The sequence below is a fragment of the Xyrauchen texanus genome, chromosome 36 (assembly GCF_025860055.1).
Source record: "Xyrauchen texanus isolate HMW12.3.18 chromosome 36, RBS_HiC_50CHRs, whole genome shotgun sequence".
Lineage (NCBI taxonomy): Eukaryota > Metazoa > Chordata > Actinopteri > Cypriniformes > Catostomidae > Xyrauchen > Xyrauchen texanus.
The window spans coordinates 32,863,230-32,885,639 of NC_068311.1; the positions used below are offsets into that span (position 1 = coordinate 32,863,230).

At 40.7% G+C, this 22,410-nt stretch overlaps 2 protein-coding genes across 2 annotated transcripts in view; one reads left to right on the forward strand and one right to left on the reverse strand.

The window, feature by feature from the left end:
• Nucleotides 1–7,401: 7,401 nt before the first annotated feature.
• gfm1 (G elongation factor, mitochondrial 1) overlaps nucleotides 7,402–22,410 on the reverse strand; it is a 30,631-nt gene continuing 15,622 nt past the window's right edge. Inside the window, exons 14-18 of the mRNA XM_052107443.1 lie at nucleotides 13,222–13,384; nucleotides 11,451–11,595; nucleotides 11,209–11,369; nucleotides 8,843–8,896; nucleotides 7,402–8,656 (exon numbers count right to left, since the gene is read on the reverse strand). Of these exons, the coding sequence (XP_051963403.1) occupies nucleotides 8,525–8,656; nucleotides 8,843–8,896; nucleotides 11,209–11,369; nucleotides 11,451–11,595; nucleotides 13,222–13,384 (655 nt within the window). The 3' untranslated portion in view covers nucleotides 7,402–8,524. The remainder of the gene's footprint in view (nucleotides 8,657–8,842; nucleotides 8,897–11,208; nucleotides 11,370–11,450; nucleotides 11,596–13,221; nucleotides 13,385–22,410) is intronic.
• LOC127630044 (latexin-like) lies at nucleotides 14,161–21,558 on the forward strand. The gene is made up of 6 exons (XM_052107444.1): nucleotides 14,161–14,464; nucleotides 15,349–15,411; nucleotides 17,676–17,853; nucleotides 19,255–19,391; nucleotides 21,155–21,217; nucleotides 21,309–21,558. The coding sequence occupies exons 1-6, from the start codon at nucleotides 14,327–14,329 to the stop codon at nucleotides 21,450–21,452; spliced, it is 723 nt and encodes a 240-aa protein (XP_051963404.1). The 5' UTR covers nucleotides 14,161–14,326; the 3' UTR covers nucleotides 21,453–21,558.

Sequence of the window (22,410 nt, forward strand, 5' to 3'; positions counted from 1 at the left end):
TCGGATTTTTAGAGAAACCAACAGGTAGGATATTGCTTCTCCTACTGCAAAGTGTAAATAATTTTACCATGTATTACAGTGACTGTGTGCCTCCGGTCTCTAATATGTCACTGTATTTTGTAATCCCTCTAAGGATTCAACGTCTACTTCCCTCTGGGTCTCCGGTTCTGTCTGTGTCGACCCATCTCTACAGACTCCTTCAGTGCAGTGTGAACACAGTTGGGTCTCCAGTTCTGTCTGTGTCGACCCGTCTCTACAGACTCCTTCAGTGCAGTGTGAACACAGTCTGTCCTCTCTGGGTCTCCAGTTCTGTCTGTGTCAACCCGTCTCTACAGACTCCTTCAGTGCAGTGTGAACACAGTCTGTCCTCTCTGGGTCTCCAGTTCTGTCTGTGTCTACCCGTCTCTACAGACTCCTTCAGTGCAGTGTGAACATGGTCTGTCCTCTTTGGGTCTCCGGTTCTGTCTGTGTCGACCCGTCTCTACAGACTCCTTCAGTGCAGTGTGAACACAGTCTGTCCTCTCTGGGTCTTCTGTCTCTGTCGACCCGTCTCTACAGACTCCTTCAGTGCAGTGTGAACACAGTCTGTCCTCTCTGGATCTCCGGTTCTGTCTGTGTGGACCCGTCTCTACAGACTCCTTCAGTGCAGTGTGAACACGGTCTGTCCTCTCTGGGTCTCCGGTTCTGTCTGTGTCGACCCGTCTCTACAGACTCCTTCAGTGCAGCGTGAACACGGTCTGTCCTCTCTGGGTCTCTGGTTCTGTCTGTGTGGACCCGTCTCTACAGACTCCTTCAGTGCAGTGTGAACACGGTCTGTCCTCTCTGGGTCTCCGGTTCTGTCTGTATCGACCCGTCTCTACAGACTCCTTCAGTGCAGTGTGAACACAGTCTGTCCTCTCTGGGTCTCCAGTTCTGTCTGTGTCTACCCGTCTCTACAGACTCCTTCAGTGCAGTGTGAACATGGTCTGTCCTCTCTGGGTCTCCGGTTCTGTCTGTGTCGACCTGTCTCTACAGACTCCTTCAGTGCAGTGTGAACACGGTCTGTCCTCTCTGGGTCTTCTGTCTCTGTCGACCCGTTTCTACAGACTCCTTCAGTGCAGTGTGAACACAGTCTGTCCTCTCTGGATCTCCAGTTCTGTCTGTGTGGACCCGTCTCTACAGACTCCTTCAGTGCAGTGTGAACACAGTCTGTCCTCTCTGGGTCTCCAGTTCTGTCTGTGTCGACCCGTCTCTACAGACTCCTTCAGTGCAGCGTGAATGCGGTCTGTCCTCTCTGGGTCTCCGGTTCTGTCTGTGTGGACCCATCTCTACAGACTCCTTCAGTGCAGTGTGAACATGGTCTGTCCTCTCTGGGTCTCCGGTTCTGTCTGTGTCGACCCGTCTCTACAGACTCCTTCAGTGCATTGCGAACATGGTCTGTCCTCTCTGGGTCTTCTGTCTCTGTCGACCCGTCTCTACAGACTCCTTCAGTGCAGTGTGAACACAGTCTGTCCTCTCTGGCTCTCCAGTTCTGTCTGTGTGGACCCGTCTCTACAGACTCCTTCAGTGCAGTGTGAACACGGTCTGTCCTCTCTGGGTCTCCAGTTCTGTCTGTGTCGACCCGTCTCTACAGACTCCTTCAATGCAGTTTGAACATGGTCTGTCCTCTCTGGGTCTCCAGTTCTGTCTGTGTCGACCCGTCTCTACAGACTCCTTCAGTGCAGTGTGAACACAGTCTGTCCTCTCTGGGTCTCCAGTTCTGTCTGTGTGGACCCGTCTCTACAGACTCCTTCAGTGCAGTGTGAACACGGTCTGTCCTCTCTGGGTCTCCGGTTCTGTCTGTGTCGACCCGTCTCTACAGACTATTTCAGTGCAGTGTGAACACGGTCTGTCCTCTCTGGGTCTCTGGTTCTGTCTGTGTCGACTCGTCTCTACAGACAGACTGTGCTCACTCAGACGATACTTTGACAGTAGCTTTCTTTGTCCATAATCTTTAATATGGATCAAATATGTTGCTTGATCAGTCTTGATTCTGTGGAAGTAGTTTAATTTATGTACTTGTGTGACTTTGTGCTGCCAATCATGAATGTATTCTTCCTGCGTTATTCTTTCTGTCTGTTTCAATTTGCCAATCTGAACTGGATGGATGAATTTAGTTGATATTTTTCTACTAAATAGTGCATAGGGTCACTCTCTGTGTGTCCTGTCTGTGAGTAAAGGCACACTGATGGTAATTATCTGGAGCTGTGTCAGACAAATGGAACCAGAATTTAGCTGCTCTCTTCTGGATTTCAGTGAGGAGAGGGAACCGGCTCAGTTCAGGACTCGGAGCACTTCTGTGAATTCCCAGGATGTTTTTGCAGAATTCTAGGTGGAGAATTTCAACAGGGCTTTTGTCCCAAGATTCATAATTTAATTTATATTTGGGGACCCATATTTCACGGATATATAGAAGTATAGGTTTGATGATGCTGTGGAAGACTTTCAGCCACAGTTTAATAGGGGGGTTGAATTTAAATAATGATTTTCTTATACTATAATATGTCCTACGGGCTTTGTCAGTCAGATCTTTTATTGCGAAATCAAACTGTCCTGAAGCAGAGATTGTAAGACCCAAATAATTATAGTGCTTGGCATGATGAAGGATTGTTCCCCCGATTGTGAATATATATTTATTGCTCATAATGTGATTTTTTTTTTTGGAAAATGATGACTTTGGACTTCTCCATGTTTAATGGTAAAGCCCAATCACTCTCTCTCTCTCTCTCTCTCTCTCTCTCTCTCTCTCTCAAACACACTTACACACACACTCATTCACTAATAATAATAAATAATAATACATTTATTAAATATTTTGATAATTTTGGGGTAATAGTGGTCTCTGATGTGTTTATATTTTGGGCATTATGTGAGGAAGTGCAGCTCTGTCTCCATCATTCCCAGATTGCAGTGGGAGCAGAGTCTCTCCTCACGGGATACCCACGTCTGTCTGCGCCACCCCATCTCTACGGCCAGACTGTGCTCGCTGAGTCTGTACATCCTCAATGCTTTTCTTAAATTCACATCCGTCACTGTGCTCAGGTAGTTTGCCACGGTGTACTCTCGGTTTAGTGCCGAATAACATTCCAACTTGTGCTGATTTTTAATGGTGTTTGTCCAGTTGATGACGTATTTGTCTTTTTCTGTGTTTATAATTTGGTTGGTCCGAATGATTGTGAGTTTGTCCTCGCCCCGCTCAGCTCTTGGTGTTTTAGGGCTTTATAATGGTATGTGTTGGGGTCACTTGTCTTTAGGTGTTTCCAGAATATGATGGCTCTTTTTTGGATGTTTAAAAGGAGAGGGTATTGGCCTAATTCTGCCCTGCATCCATTGTTTGGTGTTTTTCTTTGAACTTTGAGTATTCTTTTGCAAAATTCTGAATGTAGAGTTTCAATGGGAAGTTTTTCACAATTTACTGCCATATAAATCACTGCCATATAATGCAACTGGTTCAATTATTGATTTGAAAAGTTTGAGGCAGATTTGAATTGCCGTGATGATGCCATTGCATCTACAATACACACTGCTCTCTCCCACCTGGAAAAAAGGAACACATATGTGAGAATGCTGTTTGTAGACTACAGCTCAGCATTCAACACCATAGTGCCCTCCAAGCTTGATGAGAAACTCCGGAGTCTGGGCTTAAACGGCTCGCTGTGCAGCTGGATCCTGGATTTCCTGTCAGGTGGTTAGAATGGGCAGCAACACCTCATCATCACTGACCCTCAACACTGGAGCCCCGCAGGGCTGTGTTCTCAGCCCACTCCTGTATTCCCTGTACACGCATGACTGTGTGGTAACACATAGCTCCAATGTCATCATTAAGTTTGCTGACGATACGACGGTGGAAGGTCTGATCACTGACAATGATGAAAGAGCCTACAGAGGGGAGGTGCACACTCTGACACGCTGGTGTCAAGAGCATAACCTCTCCCTCAACGTCAGTAAAACCAAGGAGCTTGTAGTGGACTTCAGGAGGAAAGACGGAGAACATACGGCAATAGCACCGCCCACATCTGCAAAGACGTGCAAAGGGTGGTGCGAACTGCCAGGAACATCATCGGAGGTGAGCTTCCCTCCCTCCAGGATATCTATAACAGGTGGTGTGTGAAAAAAGCTCGGAGGATCATCAGAGACTCCAGTCACCCGAGTCATGGGCTGTTCTCACTGCTACCATCAGGCAGGCGGTATCGCAGCATCAGGACCCGCACCAGCTGACTACATGACAGCTTCTTTCCCCAAGCAGTCAGACTGTTGAACACTTGATCTATCAGGATCAATAATTAGCACTGCACTTTATTCAGCTATAATCTCACACTGGACTGTCAACATATTCTCCTCAATACAACTACTGTATATATATATTTTCATATACTCTTTACTTATTGTATTGTATATTGTGTATTCTATATTGTGTGTATTGTCTACTGTACGTTGTATATTATTATTGTGTTGTGTAAGTATGTGTACATCTGATATGTAAATTGTGTTGTGTAAGTATGTTGCTTATTGTAATTGGTATATGTCTCGTCACTGTCATGACTGCTATGTTGCTCGGAACTGCACACAAGAATTTCACCTACTGTTGCACTAGTGTACATGGTAGTGTGACAATAAAGTGATTTGATTTGATTTGAATTGGAATATCAATTTGAATTTATCTTTTAATGGCATAGAAGCCCTTTGAGCTTTCTTTTTGAGTTCATTCACAGCCAAAGTAAAGTTACCCGCTGGAGTGAGTGTCAGGCCGAGGTAAGTGTATGTTTGTGTGGTTTCAATGGTTCTGTGTGAGAGTGTGAATGTGTGTGTTAGTCCCTGAGATCTGGAACATTTCCAGAAAATCATGACTTTCGTTTTTTGGTGGTTGACTGTCAGGGCCCAGGACTGACTGTAACCCGCCAGCAGATTCAGGCTGTCCTGAAGCCCCTCTTTAGTGGGCGACAGGAGAACCAGGTCATCTGCGTAGAGGAGACACTTTATTTCTGTGTCATGTAGAGTAAGACCTTGAATGGGAGAATGTTCTAGTATATTAGCCAATTGGTTGATGTAAACGTTGAAGAGGGTGGGGCTTAAACTGCAGCCCTGTCTCACTCCTGGCCTCTGGAGAAAAAAAAGCGCATTGACTGGATGTGTACATTGATTTGATGACATCATAGAATTTCCCCCCTACACCGCTGTCAATAAGTTTGAGATATAATCCTTCATGCCAGATTGAATCAAATGCTTTCTTAAAATCTACAAAACAAGCGAAAATGTGTCTTTTATTTTGATGTACATATTTATCAATGAGTGTCTGTAGGGTGAAAATGTGGTCAGATGTGCGACATTTTGGCATGAATCCAATATGACATTTACTCAAGGCATTGTGCTTCATAAGGAAGTCTAAAAGTCTGGTGTTTAAAATACTGCAGAACACCTCCCCCAGATTACACATTAATTGACAGAAACAAAATCTTGATCACAATAAACAATTAATGCAAAGCCCATAAGAGACCAGGGGTTGTCAAACTCCCATAATAACAAACAATACCATAAAAGCATCATTAATGAGGCCTTATGAACCCATTTAGATAACTTTGTGCTTTTAGTACAGTAGATTGACAGTTGTGGTCACTATGAACTGTCACTGTGTGGAAAAGAGCTACATGAACAGGTGAAGAATTCCTTCAATAATACTTCAGATGGAGTATAAAATGGACCAACCCGATACCAAACACCCGGTCCAACAGAAGCCGCCCAGAAAACACAGAACAAAATTGGGCCACGAGTACCACGTGTACAGCTGCATGAACGACGCTGTGTTCAGATTCTTATCCTGAGACACAGAGAGAGACATTATACTACCTATTACACATACAAACACACACACTCAAACACACACACGCACTCGAACAAAAACAAAGACACACACACCTCACATGATCATGAGCGGTTCTAAACTTTCATACTACTTCTCTTGAAGAACAATATGCTCATTCTGTGAAATCTCATTAATAAAATCATGTCTGCACGCTATATAAACCTTTAGTCATTGTTGTGATTGCATGTAAGTAGTTCTTTTGTTCAGTTATTGTGCTTGGAGAGGTTTCTGGACACTATGAGAAATTATTTTTCTTGATTGGGAACAAAACAAATACAGTTGTTTAGATCCACCTTATTTACTATGTACATATAAATCAATTATGAGTAAATTATTAACTCTTTACTGCCATAATGAGTATTTGTGCATTTATTTCAACATGTTCTTATTTCCTCATTTATTTGTACATTTCTGTGTCTGTATGGTAATGAGTGGGGCGTGCTTTCTACTTCAGGCAAAACAGTCGAGCTCATAGTGAAGCTGGGAGGCCACAGTGACATCTTGTGGTTGAAAAAAACAAATGTTGGGTGTGGGCGTGCAGTGAGAAATTGTAAAATGTACCTGTGTGTAGAGCAATTCAAATAGGAATTGAAAGTATCTCTCTTGAATGAATGACTTGGAGTAGGGCAAAATTACCAAAATATTTTATCACTGTCTGGTGATGGGGATGTGGCCAAGCAATGTTTGCAGAGGCTTGGAGAGACAGAACAGTAAGGATTGACACCTGTGGTAAATCACCTCTAACAGCTGTTTTGTGTTTGCAGTGAGAGTGGAGAGGGATAAAAAGGGCAATGCAGACTGCAGGGGGGGAAGAAGAGGTGCATGCAGCAGTGATCAAGTGCACATTGAATGCTATGCTGAAAAGCAGGTTTCGGGTTAAGCTTTGTGTGGAGCAGATTATTTACGTTGGACATTTCATTCAGCACCCAGACCGGGTAAAATGTCCAATGTAAATACAATGTGTGCAGTGTATCAGGATTGACAACCACTGATTAAAGAGTTAAGCTAGTTTAATCCATTATTAAGAACCATTATTGTTTGTTTCTTGATATCACCCCATCACAGTCTGAAAATAATATCAACTGCTGGGAAAACTCATTAAATAATTGGTCATCTGGAATGCCTCAGCTCTCTGCTCATCGAGACGCTTTATAAACGGCAGCGTTCTTCAGATGTCTCCGTGTGCTCCAGAGCTGTTGGGAGTCTCGCTGTGGACCAGGATCATGTTTTGCTGGATTTCACTGGTTCTTATTGCTCTGGTCCTGCCTAGTCCAGCTCTTCTAGTCTCTCAGGAACCTCCAGTGGATCATCTTCATGCCATTCAGGAGTCTGAGGTACAACAATCTGTCATGTGTAGGTTAGGGGTTTCTTCAAATTATGATTATTCATACAATTATTATAAATATCTCTTCCTAAATGCTAAAGCGTTTTTTTCCCGTCTGCTTTTAAATTACATTTTGTATATTTGTGACAAGTGTTCAGTGATGTATTCAAAAATGGTAATCTGATTACTTCGTGGACAGAGTATTCACTTTATTAATGACCACACTTCTAAACCCTTAAACTCTACGGTGGGGCACTACATCACGGAAACTTAAAACTTTAAAGTCTCCATATACATCAGTCAGGCATCTGCAGTGTCATTTGAAACATTACAATCTGAACTTTCCTCAGAAACTTCTGCTTTTATGTTACTTAAAATAACAAAAGGCCTCAAAACATTTGTTGAAAATTAGCACCCCCTAGATGTAATGGTGTAGAAGTCCTTCACATAGAGTATGATGTAAGTGCTCACACTCAGGAACATGACAGTACAGTTCATTATGCTGCACTAATACCACAGTTTAAAAGATTTAACAAGTGAAATATGATTTCTGTAAGTTATCAAATACAGACATCTCTATTATGTGTCGATAACTGTTGCTCTAAGTCCCAAATAGCCCAAAACTCGATCTGCTTTTACCTTTGGAAGTGTTCATTGATTACTCTGTTGAATAATTCTATGTTATATCTTAGATATCTACAACAAAATATGCCATCCAGAGGGACAAGCATGCTAAACAAATCATCAGAAAATATGTATTGGACTATTGATTGTAGCTCAGCTTTCTAATGTCTAGATTGAGCTTGTAGTCCACTCAGAGGCCGAGATATTCAATGAAATAATGAGGGTGATGCTTGAACTGAACATTAGACTGAATGTCAATGGACGAGCACATCTGTGAGGGGTATAATGTGTTAGAGCGCCCCCTACAGTTCACATCTGTATATTGTGATGAAGTAATTTCTGCCAGTTAGTGGAATAAAATGAGACTTCAAAGTGAGGTAGAGTGAATTGCATGAACTGAATCCGATTACTCCCAACATTGAACACACATTAGACACAGACAACGCTAAAACTTAATTTTATCATAATTACGACACTTGCTGTACAAAGTAATTTACAATGCGCAAACAAAGCCATTTTTTGTCATTTCTGCTTTCGTAAAAGCAATGTGCCTTTATCTTTAAAAATGACATGTGACCTTCTTGTAAGGAGAGGAACTGTATATCTTGTCATAAACTTTCTTTTAAGCATCTTATGAGGAAGTCACTGACAGATTTGCTTGACTTGTTCTGATGTATATAAAATCACATGTGATCGGTTCAGTTCTTCCATTTCCCTTTCTTGGCCGGCAGTTGTCCTGTTGCCTCCAGGTATTTGTTGATGAGTTCTTCCTGTGCGGATGGCAGACAGGGTTGATATCTGCTGTACTCCATAGTGTACTCGCCTTTACCCTGAAAACAACACCATACTGCAATGACCGACTGCCCATTTAGAGCCTCATTCTTTTATTTTTTATTTTAAACGACCTGCACTCATAAAACCAGGAATGTGTAAAGCTTCAATTTTGATTTCATGTTGACTTCTGTATTTCCATTAGTAGTTATAACAATAACAGTTTGAGTGTGTTGGTGTTTTACCTCGGTGCAGGAGCGCAGTTCTGTTGAGTACCCAAACATGTCATTCAATGGAATCTACAGGAAATATGAGGACAGAGAACAAACCGGAATTCATTTTCCAAATTGTGATTACGATTATGGCATTTTCTCTATAATTTATTATTAGATTCTCATTACTTCAATACTATCATTTTGTTAAAGACAGTCAAATAAATAATAATAAATTAAATTATGCATTTTTTGAGATAATTATTATAAAATAATTAGAGTGGTCACTTGACACTTTTTTAATCTAATTAATTACATGGTATAATCTAATTAATCGCACACATATATATTTGCGGAGAAAGCCCCTCAAATAATAATTAATTATACAGTGCATCTGGAAAGTATTCACAGCGCTTCACTTTTTCCACATTTTGTTATGTTACAGCCTTATTCCAAAACTGATTAAATTCTACAAACAATACCCCATAATGACAACGTGAAAGAAGTTTGTTTGAAATCTTTGCAAATTTATTAAAACTAAAATAATCACATGTACATAATTATTCACACCCTTTGCTCAATACTGTGTTGAAGCATCTTTGGCACCAATTACAGCCTCGAGTCTTTTTGTGTATGATGCTTAGAAGCTTGGCACACCTATTTTTGGGCAGTTTCTCCCATTCTTCTTTGCAGAACCTCTCAAGCTCCATCAGGTTGGATGGGGAGCGTCGGTGCACAGCCATTTTCGGATCTCTCCAGAGATGTTCAATCAGGTTCAAGTCTGGGCTCTGACTGGGCCACTCAAGGACATTCACAGCGTTGTCCTGTAGCCACCCCTTTGTTATCTTGGCTGTGTGCTTAGGGTCATTGTCCTGTTGGAAGATGAACCTTCACCCCAGTCTGAGGTCCAGAGGGCTCTGGAGCAGGTTTTCATCAAGGATGTCTCTGTACATTGCTGCATTCATCTTTCCCTCGATCCTGACTAGTCTCCCAGTTCCTGCTGCTGAAAAACATCCCCACAGCATGATGCTGCCACCACCATGCTTCACTTTAGGGATGGTATTGGCCAGGTGATCAGTGGTGCCTGGTTTCCTCCACACATGACGCTTGCCATTCAGGCCAAAGAGTTCAATCTTTGTTTCATCAGACCAGAGAATTTAGTTTCTCATGGTATGAGAGTCCTTCAGGTGCCTTTTGGCAAACTCCAGGCGGGCTGTCATGTGCCTTTTACTGAGGAGTGGCTTCCGTCTGGCCTCTCTACCATACAGACCTGATTGGTGGAGTGCTGCAGAGAGGGTTGTTCTTCTGGAAGGTTCTCCTCTCTCCACAGAGAAACGCTGGAGCTCTGTCAGAGTGACCACTGGGTTCTTGGTCACATCCCTGACTAAGGCCCTTCTCCCCCGATTGCTCAGTTTGGCCGGGCAGCTCTAGGAAGAGTCCTGGTGGTTCCAAACTTCCATTTATGGATGATTGAGGCCACTGTGCTCATTGGGACCTTCAATGCTGCAGAAATGTTTCTGTGCCCTTCCCTAGATCTGTGCCTCGATACAGTCCTGTCTCGGAGGTCTACAGACAATTCCTTTCACTCCATGGCTTGGTTTGTGCTCTGACATGCACTGTTAACTGTGGGACATTATATAGACAGGTGTGTGCCTTTCCAAATCATGTCCAATCAACTGAATTTACCACAGGTGGACTCCAATCAAGTTGTAGAAACATCTCAAGGATGATCAGTGGAAACAGGAAGCACCTGATCTCAATTTTGAGTGTCATGGCAAAGACTGTGAATACTTATAAACATTATATTTAAAAAATTGTTTAAAGTGAGAAATGTTATATAATAACTGCTATTTCTCAACAGTCCTTCATTCTGTAAGTTTCTCATGTGGATGTGACTCACTAAAAGCTTCTCAAAAGCCATTCGTATTAACTCTGTCTTTAGACAGAAGCTGCAGCTGCATTCATTTATTTACATGCAACAATCCTGGGAAACATCATGCGTACAAATCTTATATTTGTGGAAATTATGTTGCTGACTACATTGAACATCTGACAGCGCGCTGATACTTAATGTGTGCCGGTGCGGTTGATGGACATTACATCCGGGAATCGTTATATAGTATAAATAAGATGCTGCATTTCCCTTTTTTTTTTTTTTCTATTCATTTTAGTATTAGTTTTAATGTTTACAGATTAAACCCCATTGACTTCCATTGTAAGTGTCTCACTGGAACACACATTTGTTCTTTTTTAGAGTCTAAATAATTTTTTGTTGTAATCAACATTATACCGCAAACACTGTTGATTTGAGCTTGAACATCAAACTTGTGTATCGAATATGATTCATGAGATTATGTGGATCGAATCACATGTAAACACTGATCAATGCTGCGACTCACATCAGCGTATAGTGTGAAATACCCCTCAGCTCCGTCCTGTCCTGTGATGACCCCATGGCGACGATTGACCCCGGCGATAACTGTCCCCTGGAACTCATTTGGAGCCACAATCTCCACTGACATGACCGGCTCCAGAACCACAACATTAGCTTTCTCCATCGCTGACGAGAGAGAATTATGATGAATGAGAAACATCAAACTCCGATCAGATCAAGCCGTGGAGTGACTGACAGTGTTCATACCCTGTTTGAGAGCACCCTCTCCTGCCCGAATGAAGGAGATTTCATTAGAGTCCACCATGTGGTTCGCTCCGTCATCCAACACAAAGCGCACTCCAGATATCTTGTGTCCCGTCAGAGGACCTTTCTCGCACGCTTCCCTGAAACCCTGAGAAAACCAAACAGACATGGCAGAATATTAAAGCAAGTTGTGTGTTTATCTGCATTTTACAACAACATCAAACACGTCTCGTCCAATGTTGAGATGGAACGATCCATTTTGTAAAGGAAAACCATGCCATGTGAAGAAGAGAGAGATGAGATGGTCTAAATATGCACTCTTGCACGCTACTACACACTAAAAGTATGTAGAAAGTATGTCAGTAGTGAGAAACGACGACATCAAAATTGTGTCTGGATGACAAACCTTTTTTTTTTGCATACTGTGTTTGCTAGCAAACAATAGGATTTAAATGAATTATCTTCAAATGAATTATTTCTTCCACAGCCAGGACGGACCAGATCTTTACTCTCGCAAGGATCCTGGAGGGGGTCTGGGAGTATGCCCATCCGGTCCTACATGTGTTTTGTGGATCTGGAGAAGGTGTATGTGGGAGGTGCTGCGGGAGTACGGGGTGGGGGGGGTCCCTTCTTAGGGCGATTCAATCCCTGTATGTCCAAAGCGAGAGCTGTGTTCGGGTCCTCGGCACGAAGTCGAGTTCGTTCCATGTGGGGGTTGGTCTCCACCAGGGCTGCGCTTTGTCACCAATCCTGATTGTGATATTCATGGACAGTATATCAAGGTGTAGTCGGGGTGGGGAAGGGGTGCGGTTCGGTGGGCTGGGGATCTCGTTGCTGCTTTTTGCAGATGATGTTGTCTTCATGTCATCATCGGTCCGTGACCTTCAGCTCTCACTGGATCGCTTGGCAGTCGAGCGTGAAGCGGCTGGGATGAGGATTAGCACCTCTAAATCTGAGGCCATGGTTCTCGGCAGGAAAACGATGGAGTCTGTACTCCGGGTAGGGAAGGAAGTATTGCCAAGTGAAGGAATGCAAGTACCTCGGGGTCTTGTTCACGAGTGAAGGAACAATGGAGCAGGAGGTTGGCTGGAGAATCAGGGCAGCATTGCACTCGCTCCATCGCACCATTGTCACGAAAAGAGAGCTGAGCCGGAAGGCAAAGCTCTTGATATACCAGCCAATTTTCATTCCTACCCTAACCTATGGTCAAAAAGGCTGGGTTATGACCGAAAGAACTAGGTCATGAGTACAAGCGGCCGAAAGAGGTTTCCTCAGAAGGATGGCGGGCTTCTCCCTTAGAGATAGGGTGAGGAGCTCAGTCATCCGTGAGGAGCTCGGAGTAGAGCCGCTGATCTTTTGCATCGAAAGGAGCCAGTTGAGGTGGTTTGGGCATCTGGTAAGCATGCCCCCTGGGCACCTCCCTAGGGAGGTGTTTCAGGCACGTCCAGCTGGAAAGACGCCCCGGGGAAGACCCAGAGTGATTACATCTTCACGTTGGCAAGGGAATGCCTCTGGGTCCCCCGGTCAGAACTAGTTAATGTGGATCGTGACTGGAACTGCTGCCCCCGTGACCCCACTTCGACCCCAAAAGGATAAGCGGTTGAAGATGGATGGATAAATTATTTCTTCAATTGTGTTGTGGGTAATATTAACAAAAAAACCCATGCATAAATATGCACACTTCCAAAGTCCACAGGAATTGGCACACCATCATCAGGAAGTCTTTGGCACTCTATTTTCTAAGGCAGTCATGTATGAAGTGAGTGTGTCTCACCCTCTCCACAGCGGGCACAAACTGTCTGGGTACATTGGTGCCGATGGTCTGGTCTCTAAACTCCAGTTTTGTGTAATTCTCGGAGTCGAGTGGCTCCAGAATGCCCACCACTTTACCGTACTGTCCCGAACCTCCCGACTGCTTCTTATGAGTGAAGTCAAACCTGCAACAGTCAAAATACAATCATTTTAGGGATGAAAACATATTGAATATTTAAGATGATGATATACATCTATAGATTATTACGGTGTATCCGTTCACAACAAGATTCATTTGTCACTCAAATCTTACATGCTTTCAAATGTTTTGGTATGGAGATATTTACCTAAATATTAATGTTTATTAAATTTGAATAAAATTTATAAAATATTTTTAAACAAAATTAAAGTTTAATTAGTATTTTGTAATATTGGTGCATATAAATATATGATTAAACATAACTCTGCATGGTATTCATGTAGTAAAGAACTGTGTGAAAACCTGTTATTTATAACTAGATTATTACTTTACTTCACTTCAAAAAATGAAATATTAATTTGTGTCATCACTCAAAATTATTAATGGAAGTCACCGCATGGCATTTTACATGCTTTCAAATGTTTTTACTTGTACTGTTAATATTGGTGCATGTAAATGAAAATGCTTAAATATCATTCTTAATTACGTTCATTATTTGAACTAGACTTCTACTCTTTCTTTTTGCATTAAACATTTTGAATATAATTGGCTACATTGACTGATGTTTGAATGATGGTTCCTCTGATCAAAACGCATAAATCTGCCTATTAAACTGCTACTTTTACACTGTTTTGCAATCAGGAAATTGTTGTTAGTTGCTGATAGAAAAAAAAAAGTGAACCTCTCTCTAAAAGTGGGTGGGACCACAGCACACTAACTATCCAACAGGAAGTGCAACACTCATACGTCTGTAATGCACGCAGCAGAAACTGTTCTCGCACAGGGTGTTTGTTTAACACTGATCACATGACCTTTTCCTAACACAGACTGATAAAGGGTGAGAGTCCACTGCAGAGTACACGACACAGCCTGTAACTCTTGAATATTTGTCTCGACTCTGTGACAGACTGAGAGCAGAGCAGTGGACATGTCTACAGGAGATCTGGTGCCCACACATTACCCAGCACGCCGGGCAGCTCAAGTCGCCCTACACTACATCAACACACGCCACGGCTCGCCCTTCAGAGTGTTCGGACTGAAGGAAGTGCACAGGGCGCGAGCAGAGGTGAGTCGCACGCTACACTTCATTTACTTCAGATCATTATTGGGGAGGGACTGAGATTTCATTCATTTCCATAACTTATTCAGGACAAGTGTCTCATTCCCTGATATTTCCAGGTATTCCATGACTGCGGGAACACTGCTTAAAGGGACAGTTCACCCAAACATGAACATTCTGGTCAACATTTACTTGTCCTCATGTTGATTCAAACTCTTATGACTTTCTGGAGATGCTCGGCAGAATTTTAGTCTCCATTCACTTTTATCGCATCTTTTTTCCATACAATATGAGTGAATGGTGACTGAGGCTAACGTTCTGCTAAACATCTCCTTTTGTGTTCAAAAGTCGACTGAGTTTGGAACGACATGAGGATGAGAAAATGATGACTGAATTCAAATGTTCTGTTCTCTGGGCTGGTAGTGAAAAGGTTGTGGCTTTAGGGTTGAAAAGAGAACCAGTTCTTTTCTTTTTATTCTACAAACGTATACATTTCATAATGTTTGGTTCATTAATGATTCCCGATCATGCAATTTCCCCACAGATGTGGATGAAACACTGTACTAACGGCAGCACATCATTCCAGAACGAATGACTCTCAGATGTTATTTAATATATGGTTCAGATCAATTATTGGACATTTGAAATGATTTCATCATTCAGCCACAGGCTGTAAATTCAATAGGAACTGAAGAATGTTTGTTGTCAAATTCTCTCTCAAAAGAACTAAAACAGTCATTGAAACCACTAAGGAACTATTCCTAATTTCCCATCGCTGGCTGTGTTTGATCAAGACACAGAATCTCGGGTGATTCCAGCAGGACTGAACCTGTAATAAGTGTGTACTGTAAATCACATTGATAAAACAACTAACTCTTGACCGTTGACAGGATGTAGCATCAGGAGGGAGGAAGTACGACCTGGACTTCTCTGTGACGGACTGGGCCGGTGGGGTATGATTCTGTTCAGTTCTATCAGAAATGTTTAATTGAGGTATCACCAGTAACCCCACACTGACTATCAGAGATGCTGTTCACTTCCTGAGGTGACTACTTGAGTGGTGATGGCCCGATGCGTTTCGGGTGATCCAATCACGTGGTCAGCCCCAAATACAGGTCTTAACAGGGTCTAAACCGTTTTGTGATCGTATCACTAAAACCATATACAAATGTTCACATTTGAGGTGTAAACACTATTCCGTCCTGTATGCGTCCCGGCAGCATTGAAGCGCCACTCCTCACCTGTCACTCAACCGCTGTGTTAAAACAAGAGTTGAAACTTTGCCGTTTACGAGCGGCTTTAAAAGGAAATAACCATCTGATCGGATACTATTAAAACGCAGATACATACACAATCACGAGAGCTTAACGGATCTTTAATGTGCCTGATATCAAAACAGATGAGAACCACGAACACCTGAAGCACCTTTAATACAGGTAATCCACTAAGCTTTTAAACCTGGGAGAAAAAGCACGCCATTTTGTATTTATTTTCTGAGTTTGTTGCGCTTTAATATCAGGCAGTAACACTCTGACAGAGGGACTGATGTATGTCATGAAACAGAGACCCTCCCCTTCAAATCTGATCACAAGTGCTCACAGGAGACACTTTTGAATGACCAGGAGTAAACAGTGATGTGTCTCACCTGACCACATGTGATCGGATCACAAACACGGGTAACAGGGCCGATGAGAACGGCACAATACCATCACGTGTATCATTTGCATTGAGTCAGATTTGTGTACTCCGCATCTGTTGCTACAGCGCGTATGCAATATGAGGCGGCCACTGTAACTTAATGTTAATTGTCAGACCGATACAATCACTTTCACAATGAGATAAAATGAAACCGTCGGCAGGTACTCAAGTTATAGTAGGGTTTTTCCTGCATTAAACATTTGAATGTGAAATGTTGAGCCACCACCATTTCCAAATGAATCTCCGTTCCGTGCTTTATACATGCTATGCATGACTGAGGCCTGGTGTTTGTGTGAGTGAACAGAACCACTCACACGAGGGATCCACTCTGCTGGATCTTTGACATGCTCCAAAATAAAGGTTTTTCAAATTCACATCATCCCTAAAACTGAATTACAGCAGTAACAATAACTGTGCTATTGTGACAAATGTTGCAATTAAATTGTTTTGGTGCCATTTGACAAACAATAAAAATAAATTGTAAAAAAAAGTGCATGATTTTGTTTCATATTTGATCCATAAGGCTTTAAAGGTTATTTACTGCAAGTTTTATTTCAGTAATCTTCCTCATAATATTTTGACTATCCGGTTTCTTTTTCTACATAGATTAGAGGCATGCATATCATATACATTCATATTTATTATTTATATAATTTATTTGTCTATTACTCATAAAAGACATCTGAGAAACATTTTTGCCCTCTAAAACAAATATAATCATTTTCTTATACATTTTATCATGATTACAAAGTTGACTATTTAGTCTTTCACGAGGAAAGAACAATAATATTATAAATATAAACTCTGCAAAGTTTCCGTCAGATACATAAGAGTGTTAATGGCATATTTTACCCATAAATCCTAAAGTATTAAATTTGATCCACATAATTTCAACATGGTAATTTATTAACTTAAACATAGGCTAGTATTATAAAGCAAACATTTACCATCCAAATATGTCAGTAATTATGTCATTTTTTTTTTATTTCTCAACAGAGACTCTTTTCAGCATTTTATAACTGTTGAGATAAAACATTAAAACCATTGTTTCACAAATAACCACTAGATTGTGCCATCAACATGTGAAACTCATTCTCTCTCAGTACTGAAGCGTGGGATTATTGCGCCGTTCAATCATGACATCTATTTGTAGGCCGACTCTGAATACCAATCGCCACGAGTTCCCCTTTAGGAATCTCATTATTTTCTGTGGTTAGGATTACTTGACTTTCACGTTTTATTCTACAACATTAAATTACATTTGTCACCCCTCAAATGTCAATTGAAACCATTGTGCGCTACAAAAACACAAGTTGCTACATAAAGACTACAACTACCATAAGTGTGCACATTTATGCAGTAACTTGTTACAGACCTTATATTACTCCTATTCAAAACATTTTAAAAGCACATTTGAAATCCTACAGGGAACCCATGTGACTCGAACATGCTAAATGTCTTTGGGTTTGTAAGTCTACTAGTGTCTCTCCTGACTCGTGATGGTGTTGTTGTTTGTCAGGGGTCAGTGTTGAAGTGTTCAGGACAGGTGTTGTTCTCCCGGAGCGAGCAACACTGTTCACCTGTGGTTCAGTGTGACTGTGAGGGGCTACAACAGCTCTCGACCTCGTCTGAAGAGGAAGATTTCTACCACAAACACAACACGCCTGAAAGCCACGTCTCTGCTCAGGCTATACCAGGTACCATGAAGACAACCACACTCGCCAACACTAATATTCCCAACTACACCAGTGTAATTCAACACCACAATCTATAAACATGCAACAAGGCACACTTAAAACTGTCTGAATGTCATTGCATTAAATAATATCACACAAATGCTGCAGAACTAACTTCTTGTTGTGTTCAATGACTTTATATGAACTGGTGTTCTGGTGCTTTTTAGTGGCTGTATGAATTTAGTTCTCCTCATGTTCACACAGGTGTCCTAGCAAAGGAACCACAGGTGGAATATCAACCAATTACGGTTGACAAACACACAGATCCCAAATAACGAGAACTAATCCATCAAATTGCGTGTGCAATTTCTGGGCGTACTGCGGGTGATTTACTAAGAATGATTGTGCAAATAACTACATGTGCAAACATGTTGAACACACCCTCAAAAAGGAGGCTTTTGCATTCAAATGTTTCCATACCACTCACTTATGGAAAAATACCTTTTTGAATTTGTATTCAATATAATCTAGGATAAGGCATTTATTATCCCATTCATAACTGGCATATATTTATGCAACTATATGAATCATAAATCCCAACTATTTATATTATATTCAAGTAGGCCATTTTTTTTCTAGAGTGATACGAGTGTAAGATCATCAGTTATGTTTTCAGCTATGACTGTTTTAAAATGAACTACCTTTTTCATGAAAAATAGTTTGATATCACATTAATGCACGTCATCAATGAATTCTCAAAGTCTCAATGACCACATGAGGCACAGCTGTCAATTCAGTCGTATTAATTTCAGTTTCTGAAAAGACAATCTATTTGCACTGACACCCTTTATTTCCTGCATGATGGAGGAACGCCTCCATAAATATGCAATTTAAGGCAAACCCTAAAAAACATGGCTGGGAAACACCACTTTGCGCATCTGAAAGACAATCTTTAGAAGATTATTTTGGTAGATCAACTCTGACATCAAGAGTGTTTTTATGGATACACACGCTTAATAAATCAGAGCTAAAGGGTCACGATACTGCACGTCTTCATTTTCAACTCTACATCTATTGTTTTATCATTTCAAACCTAACAAACTACTAATTAAATGTTTTGCTTAAAGTGTGCTCGTTCATTCTTCCATGGAAAAATTGCCATTTCCCTTCATATTTTTTCATGTAATGCAATGACATGCAGACACTAACTAGTAAAATCCTATTGCAGTGCTCTGTAGTCCAATTGTAGAGCTCTGTAATTGCATTCTTGTAAAAAATATATTGTAGAGCTCTCTAATTCAAATATTACTAATACAATTACAACGAGTAATGCTGGATGCATTAAAAGCCAATTCAACTTGCCATAATACATCTACATAATGTATCAATGTACTTCATAACCATGTTTTGTGAAATATGTAGACCGCTATGGTAACATGAGTCAAGAGATGAAGCCGTTCTGGCATGTGGCTGGTGTGGCCGCGTCTTTCATCATGCTACAAGAATCCAATGAGAACACAGAGTATAATATGGCACAGGTGGCCAGCGTTACACAACAGGTGAGTACATCCACAACATTACTTCCTGTTATAGAAGCTCAAGAAGTGATCAAAACTGATCAGAGCTGCTTCATTCAATCAATTAATCAGCAAAAGATTGAGCGCACTTGACTGAGCATGATTGTCAGATTGTAAAACCTTTCGAACGGAAGGCTTCTGCTTTAATGCATACAATTAGTGGTGCAGAAGAAAAAGCCAACGCATGAATTTCAATAAAACAATAAAGTTATTTTAAATGGATGAGTTTGGAGAGGATGTTGAAGGTAAAGTGTCCAGCATAGACTGCAAATGTTGTCATAACTGGAAAAATCAAGTTGTCTCATTTAAACATTACTTGAAATGTCAAGTGTTGGGCTCACGTTTCAAATATCCACACTTCTTGAACTTTAGCACAACGTTTACAAGCTAACTCTTTTATAGTATTATTTAAGTTGTTTTGTTGCAAATAGTTGTGTTGTGTGATGTCATCGTTTGAGTGACGTGTGTCCCTTTTGGTCAAGTTGGACCAAGTTAACTCTACAATGGTAAGAAAAAGTATGTGAACCCTTTGGAATTAGCAGTTTTTCTGCATTCATTTTTCATAAAACATAATCTCATCTTCATTACATTCACAAGTATAGACACACACAAACCAGTATAACCTTTCATATCTTTATTGAACACATCCCATTAAACATTCACAGTGCAGTGGGAAAAGTAATTGAACCCCTAGGCTAAGACAAGGAAAAACCTGAGTCAGAAGTTTGCAAACCTGCCATCAAAGGAAAAATGAATTCCCAAGTTTATCCAGATATCCTACAGGATAATGTCAGGTTGGCTGGTTCTAGCTGAAGCTCAGTAGAAGTTGGTTGATGCAACAGGACAATGACCCAAAACATTGAAGTAAATTCACTACAGAATGACTTTTGTAGTGTCCCAGTCAGAGCCCAGACATTAACCCAATAGAGATGCTGTGGAATGACCTCAAGAGAGACACCAGACATCCTAAGAATATGTCTGATCTGAAGCAGTTCTGTAAGTTAGAATGGGCCAAAATCCTGAATGTTGTGCAGGTGATATCCGCAGATACCAGAAACACTTGATTGAGGTTATTGCTGCCAAAATCCAAGGGTACACTTACTTTTACCACAGCACTGTGAATGTTTAATGGGATGTGTTCAATAAAGACATGAAATATTCTAAGTGTGTGTGTGTGTGTGTGTGTGTGTGTGTGTGTGTGTGTGTGTGTGTGTGTGTGTTATAAGCACATTGTGTTTGTCTTGACTTTGATGAAGATGCGATCACATTTTATGACCAATTCATGCAGAAAATCAGTTGATTCCAAAGGGTTCACATACTTTTTCTTGCCAGTGTATCTCAGTTCTCCATGTGCATGTACAACCGAAGTTCAGGCATATGCATTTCTGTGGTGAATTAAGTTTATTTTAAAATGTACCTAGAATAAGTTATAATCTTTGAGCTGTTATTGTATGATCTAAGACAACAGTAGAAACAACAATATTTAAGATGGCAAATTTGAGTTTAATCTATGTGATCAAGTTAAGTGAAATTAATTGCACAAGTTTTGGAGATGCCAAAATCACTTCAACTGAGGGAATGATGTTCCTCATTCAATGGAGTCAAATCAACGTATCAGGGTTTTCAGTGTACACGTGAACTTCAACCCTAACTTTATTACTCTACTAAAATTTGGATTGTTTTTGTTACCAGAATGTGATTGTGAGAATTGCATTAGCTGAACTTTACAACATTATCCGTTTCAGGAGAGCAAAGACAACCAGCTGATGTTGAAGTATCATGTTCTGCTTCATGATCTGCCGTCCCAGGTGACAACAAGACCAAACACTGTATTAAACACTCTTATGTGCTCAAAGGAATTCCTCTAGTCTTGTGTATTCATGTTTTATGTGTTTGTAGGAGATCATTCATTGGAAGCTGTTGGCATCCTGGTCTCCAGATGGGGGCGTCAGAGTGTTGGAGACTGAATGGCTGCCTAAATGCCCCCACAATGCCAACCCGCCCAACAGCTTTGTACCAACAACACAATCCACTGCAAACTAACCCTTATATATCTATAACTATACATGTACAATCTCTGTGTTCCAATGATCCACTGATTCTGATCGAGCTGAATAAAGAGATGTAACTCCATGTCGATTGTGTGCAATTCATTAATTGGAAATAAAGGCTAGACGATATGTTGAATATTCATATCATCACAATTTTGCTGCAGTAATAGAATTAAGCAATATCGCTAATATTACGATGACTTCAGGAAGCACATTGGCCAAATCAAAAAATGCATTAAAGAGCACATCACTAGACACAGTCATTCACGGCTGCACAATTCATAAAAATCTCAGTATTGTCATACTGTATGTGATTTTTAAACCGCAAAAGGCTGTGATGTAATGCAAGGAACAGCTGGTCTGTTAATACGACTGCACACTCTGCTTTCCGGCAAAATAAATATATTACTATTATACAAAACAAATACCGTAGTATTATATTGGATTATAATACAATTTAACCGCGCTGCAAAAAGTAGGGAACTTCAGGTAGATTTTGCACACTGTTCATTCACACACACAAACATTTAGGGTAAATATTGCTGCATCTAAATAAATAAACTTGTAATGGCATTTAAGAACAAATACATAATCTTGAGAAATATATTGAGATATAATTTTTGCAGCTATATCACCCTGACCTACAGGAAATAATTTTTAAAGTTTAAAATATAAGTAGGGCTGTCACTAGAGTAACATTTTTAATCAAATTAATTACATTCATCAACATTTGCCCCTCAAGTAACAATAATTCAATATATGATTAAATAATTATAAATGTATTATATTACAGATAATTAAAATGCATTACATTATTGTGACGCATTAAAAAAAGTCAATTCAAATAGTGTGTTTAGAATGTAATATATTGTTTATTTCATATTATTGATCATAATCCAATCATCTGTAGTTCACAGCGATCCATTTGGCAGTTGAATTTGTCAATCAGT